Raw genomic sequence first — 25,236 nt, 5'->3', positions numbered from 1 at the left:
AACAATTCAAAAAATGTATGAATAATGTTTCTTAAATAAAATTATGACTTACCAAATCAATGCCGTCAATAGTAGTCAATTTAAAGCTTTGATTTTTAGCGTCTAATATCACATTGACCATGGCGCACATTTCAGAAGGTAATATATAATCAGTTGATATGAAAGCAATGTTTTTTTTTAGCCATGACTGAAAGGACGAATCAGTTCGCTGAATACATTGCTCTATCATATCGACTGCCATCATTTTTAGGCGCTGTTCTAAATGTTGTCGAAACTCTGCGTCTGGCCAGTGTAGGTCTCTTATGAAAGATTGTAGAGCGTCTAGTTTCCAAAACAAATCTTCAGAAGTGGCACACCCGTTTCTAAGCATAGAAAATGCAATATTTGGAATAGGTAAGACTTATTAACGTTTAAAAGGACTTTACGATGTGTATGCCAACATAAAATAATGGGCTTTAAATGAAGCATTCTTACAAAAATGATTAGATCCATTAATTTAGACACACCTTGTAACACCACATAAGCTACTTTTGTTTCTATGGCCAAAACATTTTCAATTGCTCATTTAATTTATTAGTATTTATTATTAAGAAAATAAACAAACTTTTAACTTATATGATATAGATCTAGTGTTCACGCTGGCAATTAAAACGTTAGTACTTGAATAGTCATGCTAAAATTACTACCATTACTCTATAGTTTTTCCCAAGTGTTCAGTTGGCTTCAAATTTAAGAAACTTTACAATTTGTACAATATTTAATTTAATAGTACTGTACGAGCTTTCTACCACATTCTGCCTGTACCGCGTAGAAGAGGCGGCTTTACAGAAAATATTACGCTGTTAGGACACACACTACATTTTGTAATTTCGATGTACAGGTTCGAGTCTGGAAACGAAAATGATCTTTGCAGCAAGGATGCCGAGGAACAAAATTCATTTGTATTTTTAGCAGTGCGTTTTTTAAGCTGTGACAATTAAACTGTGTGACATTAAAGCTTTCAAACGCATATTTCGAAATAATTTAGAATTTTAGTAAATAAGAAAAGGTTAAATGCTACACATTCCCAAGATTTTATAAAGATGAACTCGGGTAAAATTTTTCGGGATTCTTTCTTTGCGGACCAATTCTGTGACTAGATTCTAAAATCGTGATTCAAAATTAAATCCCTTTGTTATGATTTTTTAATGTAGTTTCTACATATGTAGAAAACGCGTTTTCAGACCTATAGTGGATCTTGCCCATACCCATCTGCTTGTCGCTCTGCCCGTATGAAGATGGAATACAGACCAAGTGAAGCCTACGCTGTGCAAGTTAGCTTTAAAACAATCAACAATGCCCGCAAACCCAAAAAAGGGTAAGTCAACATCTAGGACAAACCAAAGAGAAAGCTATAGTTAAATACCCTGACTATTAGATACCCCAAGATACCCAACACAAGTGTTGACGCTATAGAAGAAATATAGTATACCTTTTTACTCTAAAAGTAACGGGTATAAAAACATATAATTTTAAAAGTGTGGGTCGTTTTGGGTAGATTGTGGGCGTTAAGATAGCGGACACTAAATATGGTTGGCATATTGAATGAAATTGACAAGGCATATAATAAAACGAAAAAAATCAACAAATTATTTAAAGGTTGGGGCGAGATAGGTTCGTCCGGATGTGTGCGTGGCAACAATGCTTTTGTCATATCGATAGCAATTTCCAAAACAAATAAGAAAGTAAAACAAAATCAAGAACATTTTCAAACGTGTGGGCGAGATAGTGGGATAATTTAGGATCATTTTGGGGCTTTGTGGGCGTTAGTTTAGGCGTGGCAAAGCTATAAAACTTGCGTCTACGTCTCCAGACTCTGCAGAGTTCGGTTGAACTTATGCTTTTGGTCCCCACTTTAGAGTTATAGATCTCCAGACGTTCATTTAAGCAGATGGAGTAGTCCATTGTCATACAGAATTTCAGCATATTGACTTAATTTGCCATACTTAACCACTTATACAATTTATTTGGCCTGTAATGATTGCTTTAATGGGATCGGAATCCCTTCATTACTGCATTACAAACTTATGACCATAATTATTTTAAAGGCGTCGCAATATATTAAGCATTATCTATTTAAACTTTCCAAATTACCCTATCAGCCCTACCCTTCCTATGTCTTGGGCTTAATTTTGAGAACGACGGGCTTATTGCGCTGCGCTAAAAATGTATTTCCTCGCATTTATAAACTCTTAGTTTGTTTAACATATTGGGAAACGGAGAAGTATTTTATTACACAAACTGGCAATATGTGTTCTTTAACGTAACTTAACAAGCCATAAGCATGAAATATGAAATTTAATATTTGTTGTAATATTTAACTTAATTTTATACTACGATTTTTCTAGAATGTTATTTTGGCTTATATATAATATTTTGTAAAATGCATTGAAATGCTATCAAGTTGTAAAATCGGCAATGCATAAAATTTGGCAGAAAGCAAAATGCAAAACCAAATGCAGACAACTTTAAAATCTACTTCTATATATATGATGACTTTTTTTTTATTTAAAAACCTCATTTCGTCGTTGGCCGCTGTTGAATTTGATTGCTTTGGTAGCTTCGGTACATAAAAATTTACTTGATCTTTTTTGCCGCTGAGTAGCATTGATGGGTTGAGAGCTGCTGTATTGAGCGCCTGGGCAGCATTGTTTAATGCTGCAGGGTTCAAAGCAGCGTTAATCCTAAAGTTTTATAGAATAAAAATATAAATACAACATAAACACTAAGTTTAAGTGTAGAATAAAAAAATTGACCTTTGTTAATATATGTACGTATGTGTAACCTTGCCAGTCAGACTTTATATTAAAATCTTTGAATGTGCACTATGTATTATTACGATTCAAACAATAAATTCACTTAAGACAATTTTTGTTATGGTACTAGCCAATTTTGTAGGAATTCTGCTATAGTTTTTGTTTGCAATATGTGCATATATTATTTATAGAAATTTGTTGTTTCCATTAAATTAAAAAAATTAGATTACGTTATACTTACCCTTTGCTTTCCCATCGTTCTTTTTCAAATCCCTTATGAATTGACTGAGCTATTGAAGATTCCATCAGATCCACATACCGCACAACTAACGGTGCAAAAGTGTCTCGAAGGTGCTGATGAAAGCGTCCATTTCGTAAGTTGTCTGAAGAAATGATGTAAAAAAATAAGTTTTTGAACAAACATATAACAAAAAAATAATTAAATTTTACAAGACATCCCCTTACATTAACTGTAAAAAGCATTTGTCAACGATCTCGAGAATAGGCACCATTAACTTTATGAAACATCGAATCGGACACACTAAACCGACACACCACAGTGCAATCATAGGCTAACCAAATCCAACATAACCAAGATAAGCTTGTCCGAAAAACTCTCCCGAAAATATAATAACAACGATCAAATTTCGAACATCTATTAGCCTCTACGAAGGCATATAAATTTAATTATTTTTATCATTTTAAAATTATAAAATCCATTCAGTATTGTTATTACATAGGGAATTTTACCTGAAAGCAATATCAGCTTTTGATTAATACATACAGCAATTGGTAATTGTTGGAAATTTATTCAAATTTTAAAATATATGTATAAGCTTCTTGCTCATGCTATAACAATTTTGTTTATTTAAAATAATATCACACACTCAAAGTCGAGTTCCCCGACTATCAGATACCCGTTACTCAGCTACTGGAAGTGCCAGGAATAATTTCCAGCAGAAAATACTAAAATGAACCAAAATTTAACAAATCGCTAATTTGTGGGCATTACAGAGGCGTGGCAACATCAGTAAACAAACATGTTCTGCGTCTATGTCTCTGGAATCTGCATGCCTAATCTCAACTTTCTATATAGTTATACCCGTTACTCGTAGAATAAAAGGGTATACTAGATTCGTTGAAAAGTATGTAACAGGCAGAAGGAAGCGTTTCCGACCATATAAAATATATTTTTGATAAGGATCAATAGCTGAGTCGATGTGGCCATGCCCGTCTGTCCGTCCGTATGAACGCTGAGATCTCAGGAACTACAAAAGCTAGCAAGTTGAGATTAAGCATACAGACTCCAGAGACATAGACGCAGCGCAGGTTTGCCACGCCCACACTTTTGAAAAATGATTTGATATTTTTTCATTTTTGTATTAGTTTTGTAAATTTGTGTTGATTTGCCAAAAAACTTTTCGCCACGCCTACTCTATCGGCCACAAGCCGCCAAAAACTGTCAGTGTTGAAGACTCTCCTTTGCACTTCCACTAGCTGAGTAACGGGTATTAGATAGTCGGGGAACTCGACTATAGCGGACAGACAGACAGAAATGGCCCTTGTATGTAATGTTTTGAAACAAATTTGGCGTCGGTACTTACAAAAGAAATAAGTTCATATATGTACATATTTAAAAAGTTTAACTTACCATCAGTTCTCAAGTAATCATTTAATATTTGAAACAATGGAAAAGAATCCCATGTATCAGGAGCTTGTTCAGATAAGACTCTATCCATGTCAACTGCAAAGAGAGACCAAAATATCTCTGCGTGTTCCACCAGTAAGTCGCTAAACCATGCAAAAGCCTAAAGAAAATAAATGTTTAATTAATATTGATATATAAAAATAGAGCAATTGTGTGTATATATTATCTATAAGAAAATTACAGGCAAATTTCAAAATAAAATATGTTTAAAAACATTTTGGCATTAGGCAATATATATAAATATTTCCACACATAAAACATATTTTGCAAGGTCAACAAAAGTGTATAGTATTTGTTTAGATCTGTGGAGGAAGGTAAGTATGCTCTTGATCACCATTAAAAAAATTATTAACATCAAAAAGGAAAATGAGAAGAAAGATTTTAAGATACGTTCAAATTATTCTGTATTCCCTGAATGTAAATAGCTCTTATTAGGCTTTACTCTAGTGTTGTTCAGATGCTAGTTAAAATACATGTCTTCAATATAACAAGAAACAAAAACATTTAAACATTTAAACATTTTAAGTTCCCATTTCAATAATATATATATACATATTGTGTATATAAACAATAATATATACTTATTATACAAACATTTAAACATAAGTTTTAGGATTTAAAAGGTTAAAACTCGGATTAATAGAGGAAAATTAATAATTAAAATGTTTGATTTCCGTGAAGAGTGGTTTTATTGAAACTAAACAAGTTTCAACCCATTTTCTTTCAATGGCCTATAACATTTTAAAATTCAGAGTCATGCATGCACCCATAATCTTTCCAACTCATTTTTGTTAACCCGTTTCACAGTCCTTATTATAACTTCTACAAATATATTTTTATACCCGTTACTCATAAAGTAAATGGGTACAATAGAATCGTTGAAAAGTATGCAATTGCTAGAGGGGAGCGTTTCTAACCTTATAATATATATATATTCTCAGTTAACGACCACTAGACCAGTCGATCTGGCTAGTCAATCCGTCCGTATGAACGCTTTTGACCAAGAAACCTACGCTGCACATGTTTGTTTCAGAACCTTTGCCATGCCCGTTCGTTCGCCCACAAGCCGCAAAAAGCTAAAAGGTCCACAATTTTCTCAATTTTGTTATATATTTCAATCGCTATACCAACAAAATTTTTAAAATATCTTTCTAGCACTCCAACTGGCTAAGTAACGGATCTGATAGTCGAGGAATTTGAGTATAGCTTTCTCTCTAGATTTCACATTACCAATTAGATAGGTTTAAAAAATATACCTAATACGTCAACGAATATGTAATGTAAGGTTAGGGCTATTAAATTTATATATTAGCATATGAATTAATTCAGTCAGATATTCTGTAAAAGCAAGCTGGGAGTTCCAAAAATTCTATTAGTAATGTAATTGCATGTACTTTATATCAGTAGCATTATAGTGAGTGTGTCCAAGTTTTTAATCCGGATACTAAATAATTAATATGTGGCTCTTAAAGTTCCCAAATCTAGACGTTCATACGGACACGCAGACGGACAGACATGGGTAGATAGATAGACTCGCCTAGCGATTGTGACTAAGAATATATACGCCTTCAGCATATCGATTCGCCTGGTAATCTTGATCAAGAATATTTATAAAAAATTTAAATTTGTATAAATATATATACACCCTCAGCATCTTTAACACTTCTGAACAGATGTAGTACATACTTTTACTGTACGAGTAACTGATATAATACTTTTAAGCATTGGATTGAAGTCGGCCACCGAACCGCTTATATTGACTTATCCAATCACGATGATCAAGAATGCATATTCCTTAGTTACTATGCATACCAAATTGTTCGGAAAGAATTAATTTCCTTTTAAATTGTAGTTCCTTAAAATACACATTTTTTGTACCATATGTTTGCTATCTACTTTTTCCGTATTTCCATGAATTTTGTAAACGATGTTATATGTTTGAATATTTTTGTATTTTTTAATGTATATACGGAATTTGCAAAATTAATAATTAAAGCAGAATGGCCCTATTATTTTCTGATTATTTCTGATGTCTAATTTTTTAAACCCATAGTTATCAACGATACATGCCGTTGGGACAGGCGGGGTATACACTGCATGAGTCGGCATACAGTAACGAAATGACGATCCATCAGTTGATGCGGCAGTAGCCAGTTCAGATGTGCTAATGAGTCCAGTACTGTCGATTAAATCAACTTCGCTTTCATTGTGGCCTCCTGATACATCATCATCTTCCTTACGTACTTTCTTTTTATCCATTTTATCATGTTTGCGCAGCTAAATAAATCGAGCATAGGTGTTAAATAGATGTAAGTACATACAGATCTTTATTTAGTTTTAAGTAAAATAGTCAGAAATAGCTTCGCATCCACACTAATCTCGCACCTAATAAATTGAAACAATTTGTCTCGCATCTTGTTAGGGGTTTCTTCCAGAATTAATGATAGGTAGAAACAAAACACCGTCTTCCATTACATTTCTTACATCTAAACTACACACTCGTGAAGTTAAGGGTACATGTTTTGTATATGTATTGTTTCAATCTGATTTATTGTCAAGATCTCGGATAAAATGTCAAGACGTACTTGCAAAGGCAAGAGAGTAATCAGGTAGTAACGCTATATAGGGTACTTCCACTATACATTTTTAAATATACAGGTCTTTTTTAAGTTTGTTAACGTTTAGGTGGGCATGTCCAGACTGTAAAACAACCTGGCACTCCCATCTCTTTATGTTTTATAGTGTCGGAAACGATAATAATACGAACGGACAGGTCTATATCGACTCCGATAGTAATCCTGAAGTAGTAAACCTTTTGAAGGATACAAAAACAATCACTTTTATCAGTAGGAAAGCTATGAAGAAAATAAATTTACAAATTTTTTCGGAACATTGGTAGAAATTGCCAAAAATGAATAGCAAAATGAGAAGAAAAAACAAATTCAAACCAATAACCGACCATATAAAGTATATATATTCTTGATCAGGATCAATAGCCGAGTCGATCTGGCCATGTCCGTCTGTCTGTCCTTCCGTCTGTATGTCCGTATGAACGTCGAGATCTCAGGAAATATAAAAACTAGAAAGTTGATATTAAGCGTGCCGACTCCAGAGACATAGACGCAGCGCCAGTTGACCCCATGTTGCCACGACCACAAACCGAACAAAACCATAGCCACACTTTTAAAAAATGTTTTGATATTTTTTAATTTTTTTGTTAGTCTTGTAAATTTCAATCGATTTGCCATACAACTGTTTGCTACGCCCACCCTAATGCCCGCATACTGCCCAAAACTGCTACGCCCTCACTTTTGAAAAATGTTTTCATATTTAATTGGTCTTGTAAATTGTCTTTCGATTTGTCAAAAACCTTTTTGCCACGTCCACTCTAACGCCCACAAACCGCCAAATATCAGTGCTTTAAGTGTTGAAGTCTCTTCCACTAGGTGAGTTACGGGTATCAGATAGTCGGGGAACTCGACGATTGCGTTCTGCCTTGACTCATTTTTTGTCAGTCTTGTATATTTTTATTGATATGCCAAAAACTTTTTAGCACATAAGTCTTGCAAATTTCCATCGATTGGGGACAAATTTTGTATACGTTTTTCATTTCCACTTCCAATAGCTGAGTAACGAGTATCTGATAGTCGGGGAACTCGACTTTGGCGTTCCCTGTTTATTTTGTTTCCCTATACTAACGAACTGTTGAAAGTTGTTCGTAGCATTTCCACCAGCTGAGTAACGGATATGCGATGTACGAGAAACTCGGTGCACCAGTTTTTTGATTCTATTTAATTTCGGCTTATATTTAATATGAATCGGACGACTATATTAAATAGCTGCCATAGGAACAATCGTAAATTTATTTGTAATATATCATAATCATAGTGTTCTTGTTGTTGATAATAAATTGTTCGCATGGGCTTGCCGAAGCCAGCTTCCTTACTTAATTTTCCTTTTTATCTATTTTTATAAGATCATTAAACTTATTTTTTATAGACTTAAGCAAAACTTAAGCAAATTTCCGAAGACACTTTTCGCAGTTACTATTTATTCTTCCAAGTGTGTAAAGTCATTACTTATGATAACACGAACTAAAACATAGAGAAGTAAACATAAATTAAAAGATTAAAGCAAATGGTTATTTTAATAAGATACAAATTGGATAATCACATCAAATAAATTTAATACGATCCAGTATGCTGGTTAGAAATGGTTGTATTTAAATGTAAATGGAGCGAAAATGTTATAGTGCATATAAATCATTCATTCTCTAGTCACATAATATAAAAAAAATCGCCATTTTACATATGTAGATAACTAAAATAACAAATTCACCACATCAAAGTCGACATGTATATTATATATTTGATTAGGGTACGACATTTATATAAAATTATAATTAACAACAACTGGACACGGTAAAAGCACAAATTAGTTTGGTATTTAAACATTAAAAAAATTACAATTGTTAAAATAGTTATGTATTATGTATTATGCGATGAATAGTAATGGTATGGAAAAACATATGAAACCGAACTATTTTATTACAAAAATGTAAAACTTACTTCTCCATAATGTTCCTCATTTTGTTGCAACAAATCAACACAAAGTTCTGCTAAGTGTATTAAGTCCTCTAGTTTTTTTGGAGCAGGAACAATAACTTCTCCTCGCAAGTCCTCTGTGTATAAGATAAAAATGGTTTAGTTCTAAAAGAGTTACATCATTAGCTTTAATTTGTTATATATGAAATATGTCATCTAAGCTATAAATCTGTTTTAAATTATATGTTACTATAAGCTGTGCTATAATTTACCGATCTTTAGGTATACTGATCGATATGCATACAATGATAAAATCACTTCTGGTGCATGTTTTTTTCAAAATTTTTTGCCTAGATCCCTTCTAACATATTTTTCTTTTTTCAGGCGAAAAACTGGAGAAAACCACTAAATTAATACAAAAGGTACACGAAACCAGCTTAAGCAAATACTAAAAATTACCAGCGAAGCTGAAGACAGAAGGCTTGGAGCACATACAGTATATAAAATTCTTGCCTTTTACTTTACGAGTAATATGGCTATATAATAAAAACTAAAACCTTGACAGTTTCTAAAATTGCCGACAAGTTATACAGTATACATTTATTGCTCACAACTCTCAAAACATTAAATATTGTATACCTCAAAATCTTTATTTATTTACTACTCTTAAGTGACAGCAACTCAAACAATTTTTGGTGCTGGTGCTAAATAAATATTGTTAAGAAGTCTGTTCTTCGTCTGTACTGGGTTTTGTAATTGTTTATCCTATTTTTCCCCGACGCTTATACGAACAAACAGACAGACGTACGGACATGGTCGACTCGGCTAATTATCGTGATCAAGAATATATATACTTTATAGGGTCGAAAACAAATCTCTACTTTCAAGGGTATAAAATAAATAATTCAATAATATTCGTGAGTTTGACAGTTTCGGTTTGTAAAGTAGGCGAGGAAATTTTAAGACTCAAGTATCCGGTATAAATATTAGATACATTTCTGCATCGTATTCTATTATACATTAGGAAATTTTAATATTTATCGATGGCATATCAATAGAAATTGGGAAAATATAATCCGTTCGTCTGTCTGTCCGTCCCTATGAACGTCGATATCTCAGGAACTATAAAAGCTAGCAGTTTGAGATTAAGCATACAGATTCTAGAGATATAGACGCAGCGCAAGTTTGTGGACCCATGTTCTAACGCACTCTAACGCCCAAAACTGCTACGCCCACACTATTAGTGTTGAAGTCTCTTCTTCGCACTTCCAATAGCTGAGTAAAGAGTATCAGATAGTCGGGGAACTCGACTATAGCGTTTTCTCATGTTTTACTTTAACTGGCGGAAAATTATATTTATTTTTGTAATTAATAAACATTTATATTTGCACATATATATTTGCAGTGTCATATTTTTTAATAAATATTTATATTTATATTGTTGTTTGCGATATTGTTTAATCGCGTATTCTTTTGGTCACAATAAAAATATTATTTTCCTACCTTCAATTTTAGCCTTACTGGAAAGACGCGTATAATTTACAAGCGCTGCTGTCTCTAAACTTTTTTTAATCATTTGACGAACTTCTTCAGGTGGAACGGGGGTAACAATGTCTTTCATTAAAACTCTCTCTAAAAGGGATAATGTTGCTTTGAGTGCACCTTCTGGACGACCAAATGGAAAACAGTATCTGAAATTTGTTATTTGAAATTCTAGTAACTGACGTAGGCGTTCTTTGATTTCAGAAAATTTCTCCTTTTCCTCATGTGTTATACTTCCAACTCCATCAGGTCTGTAAATATGTTTCAAAGTTATTTTATTAAAACTTAAAACATTAATGAGTTTTACCTGTTTCCATGTACATGGCTCGCGCAGAAGGCGAATGAATAGTGAATTAGAGTTGGGTCTATCATGTGTTGTTTTTCCGCACGATCCAGTAAATCCGAAAGGTAGCATAAGTGTCTGTAGCATCCTCGGACACCATAACGAGCGCAATATTCGTCCAACACGAAAACTTGACCAGGACTGAACCACCCCTAAAAGATATAATACAAAGAAGAGAGAACGCATTAGACTATCAGAGACCCTTTACTCAGCAGGTGGGTGGGCAAGGGCATTTTTCAAAACAATTAGAATATTACAAAATCATAACAGTTTTAAAAATTGTGACCGCGACGCGTCTTTGGGAGTAGGCATATTTTTGGCATATCGATAGAAATGGGAAACACTAATAACAAACTTGGGCAGAGTACGCGGCACTAAAGTTAGCATACTTAATATAAAACTTTAAGCTTTTATAGTTTCCGAGATTTCAATTTCATTGGGGCGAATTGCTGGATTGACAAGACTAGTGATCTAGACCAAGAATATACTCGTATATTTCATATGGTCGGAAACGTTTCCTTCTACTTTTTACATATTCTTGAACGAACCGAGTATACTGTATTACTCTACGGATAGACTTAAATTTCATCGTGTATATATAAAGGTCAGTTTTGCACAATCTCCTGGTGACGATCCCCATTAACTCCCATTCACTGTGATGTAGCTTGGATAATATTTGTTGCACACCTTTGCTGAAAGTGGTGTTTAATGCGATATCTGTTCCCGTGTACTTTCCCAGATGATCGGTGCTAAAGAATCTGTAACCCCTTATTATACCCGTTACTTGTAGATTATAAGGGTAAACTAGATACATTGAAAAGTATGAAACAGATAGGAAGGAAGCGTTTCCGGTATCCAGACGGACTGCCACGCCCACACTTTTCAACTTATGAAAATAAAAAATGTTAATTGAGTAAAGTATTTAAAAACAAGACATAACGCTATAGTCGAATTCATCGACTATTTGATACCCGTCACTGAGCTGGTGGAAGTGAGCAGGAGAGTCTTCAACACTGACAGTTTTTGGCGGTTTGTGGGCGTTAAAGTGAACGTGGCAAAAAGTTTTGGCAAATCGATAGAACTTTACAAGACTAATACAAAAATGAAAAAATATCAAAGCATTTTTCAAAAGTGTGGGTGTGGCAGCTTTGGGCGGTTGGGCGTTAGAGTGGGCGTGGCAACATGAATCGACAAACCTGCGCTGCTTCTATGTCTCTGGGGTCTGCATGCTGAATCTCAACTTTCTAGCTTTTATAGTTCCTGAGATCTCGACGTTCATACGGACGGACGGACAGACGGACATGGCCAGATCGACTCGGCTATTGATTCGGATCAAGAATATATATACTTTATATAACAATATTAATTTGAGGAAGGTCCATACTATACAAATCACCATTGACATTAGTAAGTGGATAGTTAACCTTTCCATTGACGTAAGCATAGTTTACTTTACAAATTTCAAAAATACAAAAGAAAGTGTTACTTTAAAAATCTACATAGCTGCATTCGAAATTCTGTCTTTCTATTTGTTTGAAATTTAAATGTTTAAAAAAATGATAATTTTTTAAGCTTTAAGAGATCTTTGAAAACAGTTTTGGTAAATTTTCAGAGAAGCAACGTAGGGCGAGTTGCAGAAATAGTACTCAAAATTTAAATTAAAAAAAATTATACACAATTTAATTTTAGTTTACATAATTATAACAACTTACCAAAGAAGCATATGGGTCGTTAAGCCTATACTCCAGTGTAAGGTTCTGTAATGTTTTGAAAAGTGTAGCATGATCAAAAGTACAAGGATCGGTGCTTATAAAGTCCTCCATCCCATGTTTCCGAGCTTTGTCTGCGTCTAAAAAAAATTGATAATGTATATTAAATCCCTTCTGAAAAGGCAAGAAAACCCAAATAGTCGATTAACAAGCCTATCTGAATTGGTCTATCTGCATATGTATTAATCTACTGATAAAGATGTGATTATCATCATATTCAACTTAGAATATGTACATATATAATTAAACATTGGAAATAAAACACAAAACAAGTGTTAAATTAAATTGTGCACAAAATTGTTTCAACACATCACAATCTGACATGAAAACTAGTAATACTAGCCAATACTGGGCCAATTTTTTACTGTCAATATATATTATACATATGTCTAAAGTTAATAACTAATGCACAATATAATGCAATTTTATTACACAACCACAAACTGAATACCAATTGTATCGATCTTTTAATTGAGGGTCATAGCACCCCTTAAATTATGGAAAATAGCTCAGTTAAAAATGTTAGTTGTACAATTTTTAAAATATTGTTTTGAATAGCATGAATAGTATGTTACAGGTAGAAGAAAGCTTCTCAGTCTAACCCACTTTCTTGCAAAAACTGCCACGCTTATACTTTTTAAAATTAAAAAAAAATCTTTTTCCATTTCATTGTTCGTCTTCTCGATTTATATCGGTATTATTTTCATGTTATTATTCTTATTGCCAATTTCTATTAATATGCCAAAAATGTTAAAATTTCTCGTTCGAACAACCACTACCTGGTTAATGCGTACTCGTAGTTACTCTTAGAGTATAAGGGTATAGTAGATTCGTTGAAAAGAATGTAACAGACGGACGCGTTTCCAAAAATGTAAAGAATATTATTCTTGATCAGACCATGTCCGTCCGTATGAACTTGAAGATCTGAGGAACTATTAAGGCTAGAAAGTTGATCAGGCCATGTCCGCTTGTATTTCTTTTCGTCCGTAGGAATGTCGAGATCTTAGGAACAATAAAGGCTTGAAAGATGCGAATAGGCAAGCATTGTAAATTTCTATCGAATTTCCAAAAAACTTTTTTATTATTATTTCCACTTGTTTTTGACTAAATTTGTCATAATTGTCAAATTGTTACACATCAATAGAAAATGCGCGATAGAGAATTATAAGTTCCGAAATAACCTGACATTTTAAGTCGGTCTTACCAGAAGCCCAAATTAAGAGATAAATGCAATTTAAATTACGTACCACCTTGAATTTTTGACATAGCTGAGTTCTTATCTTGTGTTATTGGTGGAGTTGGTTTGTGGGACTGTCCAGTCGCCCTGTACATAGCCATGACCCAAAGACTGCATTCGTTTTCATCATCGCAAGCAAACGAAATGCTATCGCCCTCACGAACAGCGTTGAAGAAAAAGCGGCCTCCATTTAAGTCGATTCCAAACATTAGATTTGCTATATATAAATTTTAGTTTCAACATCAATCATTATCACCAATAATAATTTGATAAGTATACCACTGGCGGCTTCGATGTAATCAACAGTATATCCATCAAGCTGCATCATTTCAGACGGTTCTGATTTTTTCTCTTTATAACTGCACATTGCAAAAGTGTATTGGGATACTTGAACTAAGACGAAATAACGCCTTTTCCATTTTTTCCATACTGATTTCCCGATGGCGTACAGATACCTACATATACGTATTTGAACGGCTTAAAAACAAAAATGTTTTGAGACAAAAAAGAAAAGTATACGTACCCACAATGTTTCATATTTAATGGCTTATCAAGTCGGCAAGCTATCTTAATACGTATATCTTGATCGGGTAGATTTTTCGGTACAATCATTCGATGCCACTCAGGTGACTTAACAGAAGCAAAATGCTTTATATTATATTTTTTATACATAAGTCAAGTTTACCTTTGAAGAAAGTGGAGTAGGTTTAAGGGTCACCTTTCCTAGTTCCTTATCCTCCAATGCCAGCATTCCGGGGTTTTCTGTGTACAGTTTTACCTTGACAACAGGCAGTGGGTGTGTGGTTGTAAAATCGCCCTGTGTATCCCACCTATTAAAAATAATTATGTATACTGCAATTTTTTTTCTAGACTCTTACATTGGTTTTGATGCTTCGGCTTGATCCGTTTGAAGCTTTTCCCCGCTTTCAACTTCCATTGTACAGTAAACAATGCGATTGGGAGCTAATGATTTAAGCCCTTTAACTTCCATAACAATTACTTCCAGTTGAAAAGTTAGTACAACATCTAACTTTGTCAATAGTGTGGAACCATCCTCTGAATCACCCTCCAACTTAGATAAAGATCCGTGAGATCGCAGTATCAATTTTCTTTGTTTTAGGAAACAAAAAAGTATGGAAATCATTTCTTTTAAATATAAATGTAGTTAAATATTACCAAAATATATATACAAACTATTTCTTATTCGTTAATGTAATTTATTTTCCATAATAACACAGCTATCTGTCTTATTAAAATAAATTCGAAACAAAAGCCCTCTTGATAATAGCTACCTTAAGGGAGGTAGCCCATAAACTAAAGCGATTGCGTCCCAAGACTGCTAAAAAAAGGCTTCAGAAGAAAATGTGGCAAAAGAAAAAAGAAGCTTTTAATTGGTGTTGTTTATAAATACTCATTGATTGACACTTAATTTGGTATACTTTTAGTCGTTTGGTTTGTCTGCTACAAAACTTGGTTATTGGTTATTGGTTATTTTGGAGCTCGAACTCCAAGGCTCCTGAATGCGGTCTTTTAATTGGTGTTGTTTATAAATACTCATTGATTGACACTTAATTTGGTATACTTTTAGTCGTTTGGTTTGTCTGCTACAAAACTTTTCTTAAGATCCTATAACAACTATACCCGTTACTCGTTGAGTAAGGTTTTATTTGTTGAAAATGGGTTGAAACAGGCAGAAAAAAGAGTTTTCGACCTTTTAAAATATATATATTATTGATCTGGCTAGTGATCCAGAGTCAATGGTCTGGCTATATACGTCTCTCCGTTCGTCTGGCCGTCTTTTCGTATTACCGCTGTGATTACAGGAACTTTAAAAGCTAAGAAGTTGAGAATATGCAAGCAGATTTTAGAAACGTAGACATTTCTTGAAGAAGATTGAACAAATTATTTTGTTAGGTTTTTATTTTCTTCTTTGCCCTTGACGTTATAAATACGCTATATACAAATTTGCTCATTTGCCACGGTTTATAAAAATATTTATTGTTCTCCCGGCCATTCTTGTTGCTTAACTATAATATAAGGTTTTCGTGAGTATTGCAGTAAAAATTTGCTGTAAAATGAGACAAAAATAAAAAGTGTGTGCGTGGCAGTTTAGGGCGGCTTTTGCGTGTTAGAGTGTAGGATTTGGGATATCGATACAACTTGACTTGCCAAATAATCCCATAACACAACTTAAAAGTGTGGGCGTTTTCAGCCATTTTTGGGAGTGGCCAAAAGTTGTAAAAGTTTGGTAGGTGTGGGCATTTTCAAACAAACATGAAAACCGTTTATACACAGACGGACATGGCCAGATCGACTCGGCTAGAGATCCTGATCAAAAATGTTTATTCATAGGGTAGGAAACGCCCTAACTATTCTATCTATTACATATTGTTCAACTAATCTAGAATACCATTTCACTCTACGAGTGACGTGATATAATAATAATTACCATTATCGACAATAATTAATTAATTAACCCTGTATCCTTCCCTTTGAGTATTATATACCAATAAATATAAATAACTTTATTATTTAATCACACAATGCAGTGATTTGTTATAACTTACAAAAATGACGGTGTACTGTAAGTAAAAACAAGAAAAAAAAGTGTAAAAACCAGGTTTTTCAAATATTTATATATTTATAAATTTGTTTTATTAACCTGTGATTATAACGTTTTAATTTCTGGAGTCCATATTTGCTATCCATATTTCCTTTTGACACTGGAAGAGATTCAAGATTTGCCATCAGAAGATTTATTGACGATTTAAGTTCTTCAACGTAAAGAGACTCCATTTCTTTAAGAACAAATTTAGGCATAAGCTTGCGATTTTTTTCCATTTCTCCTACTCGTTGCATTCTTCCGTCCAATTCCCGTCGTATAGCTGCTGCTTGTTCATCGGCAGAATCTAACTAAAATACTCATATTTACCCGTCAAATAAATAATATCATTAAAATATAAGCTTACCATCAGGGCATTAAATAATATTTGATGCTCGAATTTTTTAACTAACAATATTTGTTGAAACATATCATACAATTGCTCTTTAGAAAGTATTAACTCGCTATTTAGTGATTGCTGCATCCGGGATGGTCGTTTAGAATCTTCTTCTCCAGTTCCCTTTAATATAATGTCGAATTTTGCCATCCAAGAAGTTAGTACAGTTTCCTTACTTAGACCATCAATTTCAGGTAATGATCTTAAATAAAATAGTTATGTTTAATGAAGTATCAACAAATCTTTTTATAGTAATTGCTTGTAATACCTGACACGTTTTTCTATATTATTGCGAAAAACTTCTCGAAAATCGTGCTGTGATGATGCCCCAGACTGAACCATTTTTAAAACTCGCTCCGATTTAAGAAAAACGTCATGGTAACTCTGTACAGCATTTTGAAATGCTTCATCTGCCATTATTTGAGTTTCACCTTTAAGAAACGCCTAAAACAAAGTATTTTTATATTTCAAGAGATAAGCAAGAATTTTATTTTTAAGTGAAAAGAAAGACTGAAAAATTGCACCAAATAGCATTAAGATAGAATGGTCGGCAGCATCCCCGTCTTCACGTTATTTATAGCTAATTTTTCAGCAAAATTGGGAATATTTTATCGTTTAGTGTCATTAACAAGTGAAAACGCTATAGTCGAGTTTCTCGAGATACGCGTTATTCTAGTGAAAGTAGAAATTTCAAAATTTTATGGCGTGTCGGTAGAAACTGTCAAAACACTATAAATACTATAAACTAGATACCGTGGGTATTTATTGGCGTGCGTATTTATTAATTGGCGTGCCCAAAATATTTTTGGCATGTCGAAAGATATCGCTTAAATCGATTTCATCGATTATAAGATATTGAGATATTGTTTTAAATCCAAGAAATGATATATTCATATATATATACAATGTGTTTTCTTGTACATAGAATGGAATAGTGTTTTAAAGCTTCAACAGTTGAGGAACATCCCTTCACGCCCGGAACCACTGTTCTGAATAAGGCAATAAGGCAACTTTTGTAGTTTGATCTGATCACATCTCCTGTATTTGTGTTCAGTTGGACTGCTCATACCAGGTTGTACTTTCCTAGGTAGGTTTTCAAAACCTAAGCGATGTTCAGTGATTTCCAGTTTGGAGCTTTCGGAGAAATAAAAGTCCTTTGGATTCTATCATCCGCCAGAGTGGATGACCATGTTCTTTTTCTTGTCCTGCAACTCGTATAGGGATGAATTTGCTCCAACAAAATTTGTGTCGTTGTCAAAGTATATTTTTCAATACTTGCAACATAAAGGGATGAAGCACCGCAATGCAGCCAAGAAGATTGGAGACCTTTTAGCGAGCTTAGGTTAGTTTATCCCAAAAAGAAACTCGAATAATTAGTTGATCAAGTGGATGGATTAGAGTTACATCTGCCATTGCACCCAACAAAATGGACTTGACTTCTTCTTGAATGCGTTTGTCTGAAAGATTTAAGCCGAATCGAGAGACATTTAACTTTACCGAGTATATATTCTTGTCTCGTAGCCATAAAAGTTCATTTCACTAAGACCCCTGGACGCACAGTCAGGAATTGATTTGAAGTTTACATGACGCCAGGCTTGCCTTGGTGTTTAGATGAGGTCTGCATCGTTGAACATGTATGACGTATGTTGTCAGTCCAAATCAAATTCAATAGTCAAAGTATATGGTAAAGAATTTTAAATTGTATTACAATTGGAGCCAAAAGTCCAAGATCAATTTTTGCAATCAGGGTGTACAGATTGGCCGACATTTAGGTACAAGTCGTTTCCGGGATTAAAGTGCAGACAAAGAACCTTTACCTTTTTCCCGCCCGTTTGAATAAGATGGGATCAATTTAACCAACTCTAATCGCTTTAAAAGTATCTTATCCTCACTTTTTGATCCCGAAAAAGCGTCATCTACGTCAATCCTCAAGCAGGATTTTAGGGGATGAAACTTTTGTGTATCCTGCTTGTTATAAATTGTGCTCTTAGATTCGTCCTTGTTTGATTAAAGCCTATTTGAATAAAGCCGCAATGCTGTAAATGTACTTGGCTGTAAGGCCTTAACTTTTTCGATGAGTATCGCGTTTATATATTTTGCTTCATATAGAAGAGATCAACAAAAGAAAGACATCATCGTGAAGAGGTATAAAATCGCCGAACTGGTTGAACTCCATGAAGCAGCTCTATACGTGTAGTAGTTTCTGCCTGTGTAGCTGCCTCCAATTGCTCAACCCATGCCAGTGAACGCGTGATTTGAATCGGGCTTGGTTTTTCGTAGGTGATTTTAATTGATCCATTAATTCTTTGCAAACGCCGTGGAGCAGCTCTATACGTGTAGGAATTTCTGCCCATGTAGTTGCCTCCACTTGCTCAACCCATGCCAGTGAATGCGTGAAATTTCTTTTCCTCTCTCTGGCTTGGCTTTTTATAAGTGATTTTAATTGATCCTCTTACAATCAATTATTCTAGGCACTAAAAACCTCCACTTGCTCAACCCATGCCAGTGCACGCGTGAAATTGCTCTTGAATCTGGCTTGGCTTTTCATAAGTGATTTAATTGATTCTGCTGCAATCAATTACTCTAAGCACTAAAAACACAAGCACAATTACTCTAAGCACTAAGTACAAGTCAGGAACGAAAAAACGGATATACATATATATATATATATATATATATATATATATATATATATATATTGTATATATGTATGTATATGTATTTATGTGTTTTCTTGTACATATGTATGATGTTACCGTGAATATAGAATTATAACTGCCACGCACACACTTTTGAAAAATTTGTCGATATTTTTTTACATTTTTGTTACTCTTGTACATTTTTTCTCGATTTGCTAAAAATCTTTTTGCCACGCCCACAAACCGGCAAAAACTTCCACTAGCTGAGTAACGGGTATCAGATAGTCGGGGTACTCGACTATAGCGTTCTCTCTTGTTAAAGACTTAAAGACCAAAATTTTCTGGAATATCAATAGAAGTTGGAAAAAAAATTAAAAAGGGAAAAAATTTTAAAAAAATTACAAAGGTTTGAGCGTGACAGTTTTGGGCGGCTCGATGTTCATACGGACGGACGAACATGGCCAGATCGTCTCGGCAAATATAAATCTCGGATCAAGAATATGTGTACTTTATATGGTAGCAATAACTTCCTTCTAACTGGTACTACTTTTAACGAATCTAATATGTCCTTTTACTCTACGAGTAACGGGTAACTATAATACTCTGTCATCTTACTTGAAATCGCTGAGTTATAATTTCCAACTGCTGTTTATTTATTTTGGTTTGCCGCTTAGTCATATCTGTGGGCTGTTTAGCATTAAAAGGGTATGAAATGCATCGTGAAATAAATACATAAAGTTGAATTCGTCGTTTTCGTTCCTCTTCTTCACGTTCATGTTTATCCTGAAAAAAAAAGAGAATTTAGTTTAGGTTTATAAATTTTAAATCCTTAAATAATTTCAGGCAAAACCCTTTAGCTGGGCTCCACATTTCACATGTCTTCGAAAACTAGCTATCTTTCGATGCTGCCAAATTATTTAATCTAATTTTCGATCACTTAGTAACCGCTGTCACATTTCATACTTTTACTTACTATATTTTGCCTGCTCTTTTTTTGAGGTGTCGCTCTTATGCCGGCCAGCTACCGATATATACCAGGGATTAAAAGAACCGAAAGCCATAACACACGCAGCAGACATACAAATTTTAATAAATTTCTAATCGCAAAAAAAACGGAAACAATAGATTTTCGGAAAAAAATTAAAAGAAAAGATACTAAGATGGATTTGAGCCCCTGTTGACGTCCACCCTACGTTGACGATTTGTGATGACGTCTGTGACGTCCATCTTAACAGTATTGATTTTACCCCTACTTTATAGAGTCAGAAACTCTTCCTTTATCTTCCTTCAATACTTTTCAACGGATCTGGAATATCCTTTTACTGTACAAGTGACGGGTATAAATATGTACTATATAAACATATCTTTCTTAAAATTACACATCATTTTTAATTCTGATGTCGACCTGAAAAAATTCAACAATTTTAAACAATAATAATAACTTAAATTCTAACTTAATTTAAATAAAACAAGACCTTTAAAACTTGTTTCACCCTTTAACGGTATACCAAGATATCTGTTTCTACTCACGTGCGGCTCTCCAATTTCAGGTTTTTCGCTGGTTAAAGAAGGCGTCGGTGACAATGGCCTTGGCAATGAGTTGGCCCTTGAAGATCCAACACTTTGATTTAAAGTTTCTTGCGAAATTCCACTGTTAGATTAAAAAATTTGTTGTTGCTTTATTGTGTTATACTGACATTATACTGTGTATTTTAAATATTTTGTGTAAAAAGATTTTAATTTTAGTCAAAAGGGATAGACGTCAATAGACAAACTGTAAAGAAGAACCAGGAGAAGACACGAAGCTGAGTATGCTAAACAACAAGGCTATATTCGATTTCCTTGACTATCAGATACCCGTTACTAAGCTAGGAAGATATTTAAAATAGAAAGTTCTTTTTTGGCATATCGGTAGAAATCGCCAAAAAAAATTGTAAAATCGTAAAAAAAAATCAATACGTTGTTCAAAATTGTTGGCAAAACAATTTTTGCTTGGTTTTTAGGCACACTAAGTGTGGCCAAAATTTTCAGATTTCGCCTATTGGCAATAAGGCCAGGGTTGTGCTTGGTTTTATAAAAAGGTGGTCAACAGAATTTGATCCTTAATTACCAAAACCTTATTTTTTTCACTTGACCGTCCGTGAGTATGGATCACGTTTTTGGAGTCTACAATACGTTGCTCACTCGAACCGCATTGAATCGGTTAAAAAAAACTAGCTAAACGTAGAACGATGCGAAACATTCTTTATTTGTAAGCTTCTACGTGGTGAAATTTATAGTCCCGTCTTGGTTAATCGGCTAAATCATTGTAGATTTAACTTTGAGTTTGCATGACCTCTACAGAGTATTATGTTCTGACTATAATATACTTTATCCTATTATATCTATTCTAACTATACCCGTTACTCATAGAATAAGAGGGTATACTAGATTCGTTGAAAAGTATGTAACAGGTAGAAGGAAGCGTTTCCGACCATATAAAGTATATATATTTTTGATCAGGATCAATAGCCGAGTCGATATGACCATGTCCGTCTGTCTGTCCGTCCGTATGATATTCGAGATCTGAGGAACTACATAAGCTAGAAAGTTGACATTAAGAATACAAACTCCAAAAACATAGACGCAGCGCAAGTTTGTTGATTTATGTTGCCACGCCCACTCTAACGCCCACAAACCGCCCAAAACTGCCACGCCCACACTTTTGAAAAATGTTTTGATATTTTTTTATTTTTGTATTAGTCTTGTAAATTTCTATCGATTTGCCACGCCCACCCTTTAGAAAAATGTTTTGATATGTTTTGACAGACACACGTACAAGTAAACAAAAGGACAAACGTTTTCATTTTAAAATTTTAATGAAGAAGTATTATTACTATGCAGTTTTAAGAGCATCAAAAAATGTGTCTATCACTGACCAGGACCAAGAAAATTACGGAATATTTCATATTCATGAAATAAATTTTAAAATACACCCCCAAGCTTTAAATAAAAAAAAACATAGTGCAAGTGAAATTGTTTTTGCAATATGTTTAAAAAAATTGCTTTGTATGCACATTATACGAACCTGGGGATACCATTGCTGGGTACCTCAAGATTTCCGGTATCAACTCGGCTTCCATATATTTGCTCATTTTTGTTAGAGGTGGCTCCTGGTCCTGCTACACTAATGTTTCCAGCATCATTGCGGTTACCAATAGAACTAATATTGGATTGTCTTAGATTTCCAATCAAATCACTATTAGAGCCAGATGTGGAAATATTTGATCCTACAACGGATCCTGATGATCCTCCAATTATACAAACGGCACTTGTTCCTTTGGGCGCATTTGTAAGACGGCCTTTTGATGAAACGTTGGCAACAGGGTCATCATCTCCTTCCTCCTCACTTGAACTGGGATCAATCATGGTAAATGAATAACTGGAACACGATTATTTGGTTTTTAGTCCTACAAATAAAAGAATTAAAGATCATATTATAAGACATAATTTGTATACCGGTTATTCATAGAGTAGAGAATGCAGATTCCAGAGACATAGGAGCAGCGCAAATTTGTTAAAGCCCACAAACCGCAAACAAAAATTGTAGATCATATAGCTCCAAAGAAACATTCGAAAAATTTAAAACATATTTCCTGGTGCTACTATAGCAACATACTTTTTAAGGAGAAGATCGCGTTTCCGACTAAATAAAGTATATATATTTTTGATCAGGGATCAGGATCAATAACCGAGTCGATCTCAACTATTAAAGCTTGAAAGTAGAGACTAGGCACGCAGATTTCAGAGACCTACCCGCAGCGTAAAATGACTTCCAAATTTTTCCATTCCCACAAAAAGCCTAATACTAAAAGCCTAATGCCACGCCCACACTTTTTCTAAATGTTTTCATATTTTTTATAAGTATTGTGATTTTCTATCGATTTGTCAAAAAACTTTTTGCCACGCCCACAACTGTATCGCCCACACATTTAAAACATTTTTATTAATTTTATTATTGTTTTTGTACTCCAATTTTTATGATAAATCCACATATCTACTTTAGTATATTCATAAACATGTCACTGCAATGTCATTGGGTTTTTTTTAGCTACCATTCATATTTTTTTAAAACTATTTTTACCTTTTTTAAAGGTTAGTTTAACTATTTTATGACCCGAAACGATGAGAAGAGAGTTTATGACGTCAGACAGTATTTAGCAATAGGTGGCGCCTATGTGCCACCAAGAAAAGATTTCCTTTCTTTTTTGAAAATCCCATATCGTATCTGAAAATCAAGAAGCACGACTATACCACTCTTTTCTCTATTAGTTATAATATTACTATTGATTACATTGATTGAAGCAACGAAAACTTAAGCTTGTTTCTCTTATTCATTTTTATTAAAAACCTAAGAACCATTTATTTAAATTGTTATTTATAAATAGCTTATTTACATTTAAGTTACGCCAGTTGTTGGGTAATTTGCAAAAAAAGGAGAATGTAACAATGTAAATAACTTAACGGAGTAACAATGGGTGCTGTTTTTTTTATCCAAAAATCATTTACCGTCCTGTAAACAAGGACCTCTGCAGTAGATGAAATCTTATTTTGATTATGTTAAAATAAAGGTAAATATTTGTAACACCCCACCGTCTGAAATATGTATGTATATATAACAATTTATTTATTTACCACCACCCCTTAAGGGTGGAAAAATCGCTCAATAACTATATGGATGTTAATAGCTTAAAATACCTTAAATATTGGTTTTATACTTGTCGACAATGTATTGATCTTACAATACACAATTGAGAAACCCGTTATCAATAAAGCTTATCCACTTTTTATAGGGTTTTCAGTTACACGATAACTAAACATTGCATTAATTTACTGAGTACGTGAGAAAACGAAATTCATATTATCATCAATGACAATATATTTTTTATGTATTTCCAAGACGACATTAGGTTTATTTCACAAATCAATTACTTCTATTCAAACAGTTCACTTTTAATCACGTAGGAAAAAGTGGTCTTCGTTTAACGAATAGTAAAGCCAGAAGCAGAAATAAAAATCGATGGAACTATCGATAACATCAATGTTTGTGGCCCTGTTACTACCGTTAAGACTCTGGTCTTCAACGATAAATTTCTGAGACCCTAACTTAAATAAATTATGCCTTAATATAAAAATATACACGTTAAATGTTGTTCGTTGAACGAGATTTTAAATTAAAAAGATTTTCTAGATAACATTATAATGAATGTTTTAGTCAAACTAGATTATTTTGTTCGGAGAAAGTGAATGTTTTTGGCATATCGATAGAAACTGGCAATACAAATATAAACAAGAAAGAACGCTATTGTCCAGCTTTACGACTATCAAAAACCCATTACTCAGCTATTGGAACCCATTAAAAATCGATGGAACTATCGATAACATCAATGTTTGTGGCCCTGTTACTACCGTTAAGACTCTGGTCTTCAACGCTAAATTTCTGAGACCCTAACTTAAATAAATTATGCCTTAATATAAAAATATACACGTTAAATTTTGTTCGTTGAACGAGATTTTAAATTAAAAAGATTTTCTAGATAACATTATATTGAATGTTTTAGTCAAACTAGATTATTTTCTTCGGAGAAAGTGAATGTTTTTGGCATATCGATAGAAACTGG

At 33.7% G+C, this 25,236-nt stretch overlaps 1 protein-coding gene across 7 annotated transcripts in view; it reads right to left on the bottom strand.

The window, feature by feature from the left end:
• Positions 1–24,601, bottom strand: part of LOC122622927 (calcium-dependent secretion activator) — a 28,169-nt gene extending 3,568 nt beyond the window's left edge. Inside the window, exons 1-22 of one of the 7 annotated variants that reach the window (XM_043801708.1) lie at positions 24,314–24,601; positions 22,644–23,025; positions 21,107–21,227; positions 20,192–20,359; positions 17,206–17,381; positions 16,908–17,139; positions 16,601–16,851; positions 16,506–16,520; positions 14,817–15,047; positions 14,624–14,768; positions 14,462–14,568; positions 14,218–14,393; positions 13,949–14,155; positions 12,645–12,781; positions 10,897–11,084; positions 10,551–10,840; positions 9,072–9,184; positions 6,574–6,780; positions 4,447–4,603; positions 3,037–3,178; positions 2,556–2,723; positions 53–362 (exon numbers count right to left, since the gene is read on the bottom strand). In XM_043801708.1, coding sequence (XP_043657643.1) covers positions 53–362; positions 2,556–2,723; positions 3,037–3,178; positions 4,447–4,603; positions 6,574–6,780; positions 9,072–9,184; positions 10,551–10,840; positions 10,897–11,084; positions 12,645–12,781; positions 13,949–14,155; positions 14,218–14,393; positions 14,462–14,568; positions 14,624–14,768; positions 14,817–15,047; positions 16,506–16,520; positions 16,601–16,851; positions 16,908–17,139; positions 17,206–17,381; positions 20,192–20,359; positions 21,107–21,227; positions 22,644–22,984 — 3,882 coding nt within the window. In that variant the 5' untranslated portion in view covers positions 22,985–23,025; positions 24,314–24,601. Of the gene's footprint in view, positions 1–52; positions 363–2,555; positions 2,724–3,036; positions 3,179–4,446; positions 4,604–6,573; positions 6,781–9,071; positions 9,185–10,550; positions 10,841–10,896; positions 11,085–12,644; positions 12,782–13,948; positions 14,156–14,217; positions 14,394–14,461; positions 14,569–14,623; positions 14,769–14,816; positions 15,048–16,505; positions 16,521–16,600; positions 16,852–16,907; positions 17,140–17,205; positions 17,382–20,191; positions 20,360–21,106; positions 21,228–22,643; positions 23,026–24,313 lie in introns of those variants that run through there. The other 6 variants (XM_043801709.1, XM_043801710.1, XM_043801711.1 and 3 more) reach the window with 6 other exon arrangements.
• Positions 24,602–25,236: the final 635 nt, after the last annotated feature.

This window comes from Drosophila teissieri, chromosome 4, assembly GCF_016746235.2.
Source record: "Drosophila teissieri strain GT53w chromosome 4, Prin_Dtei_1.1, whole genome shotgun sequence".
In the NCBI taxonomy this organism is placed as follows: Eukaryota; Metazoa; Arthropoda; class Insecta; order Diptera; family Drosophilidae; genus Drosophila; species Drosophila teissieri.
This window is presented reverse-complemented; position numbering and strand designations above follow the sequence as displayed.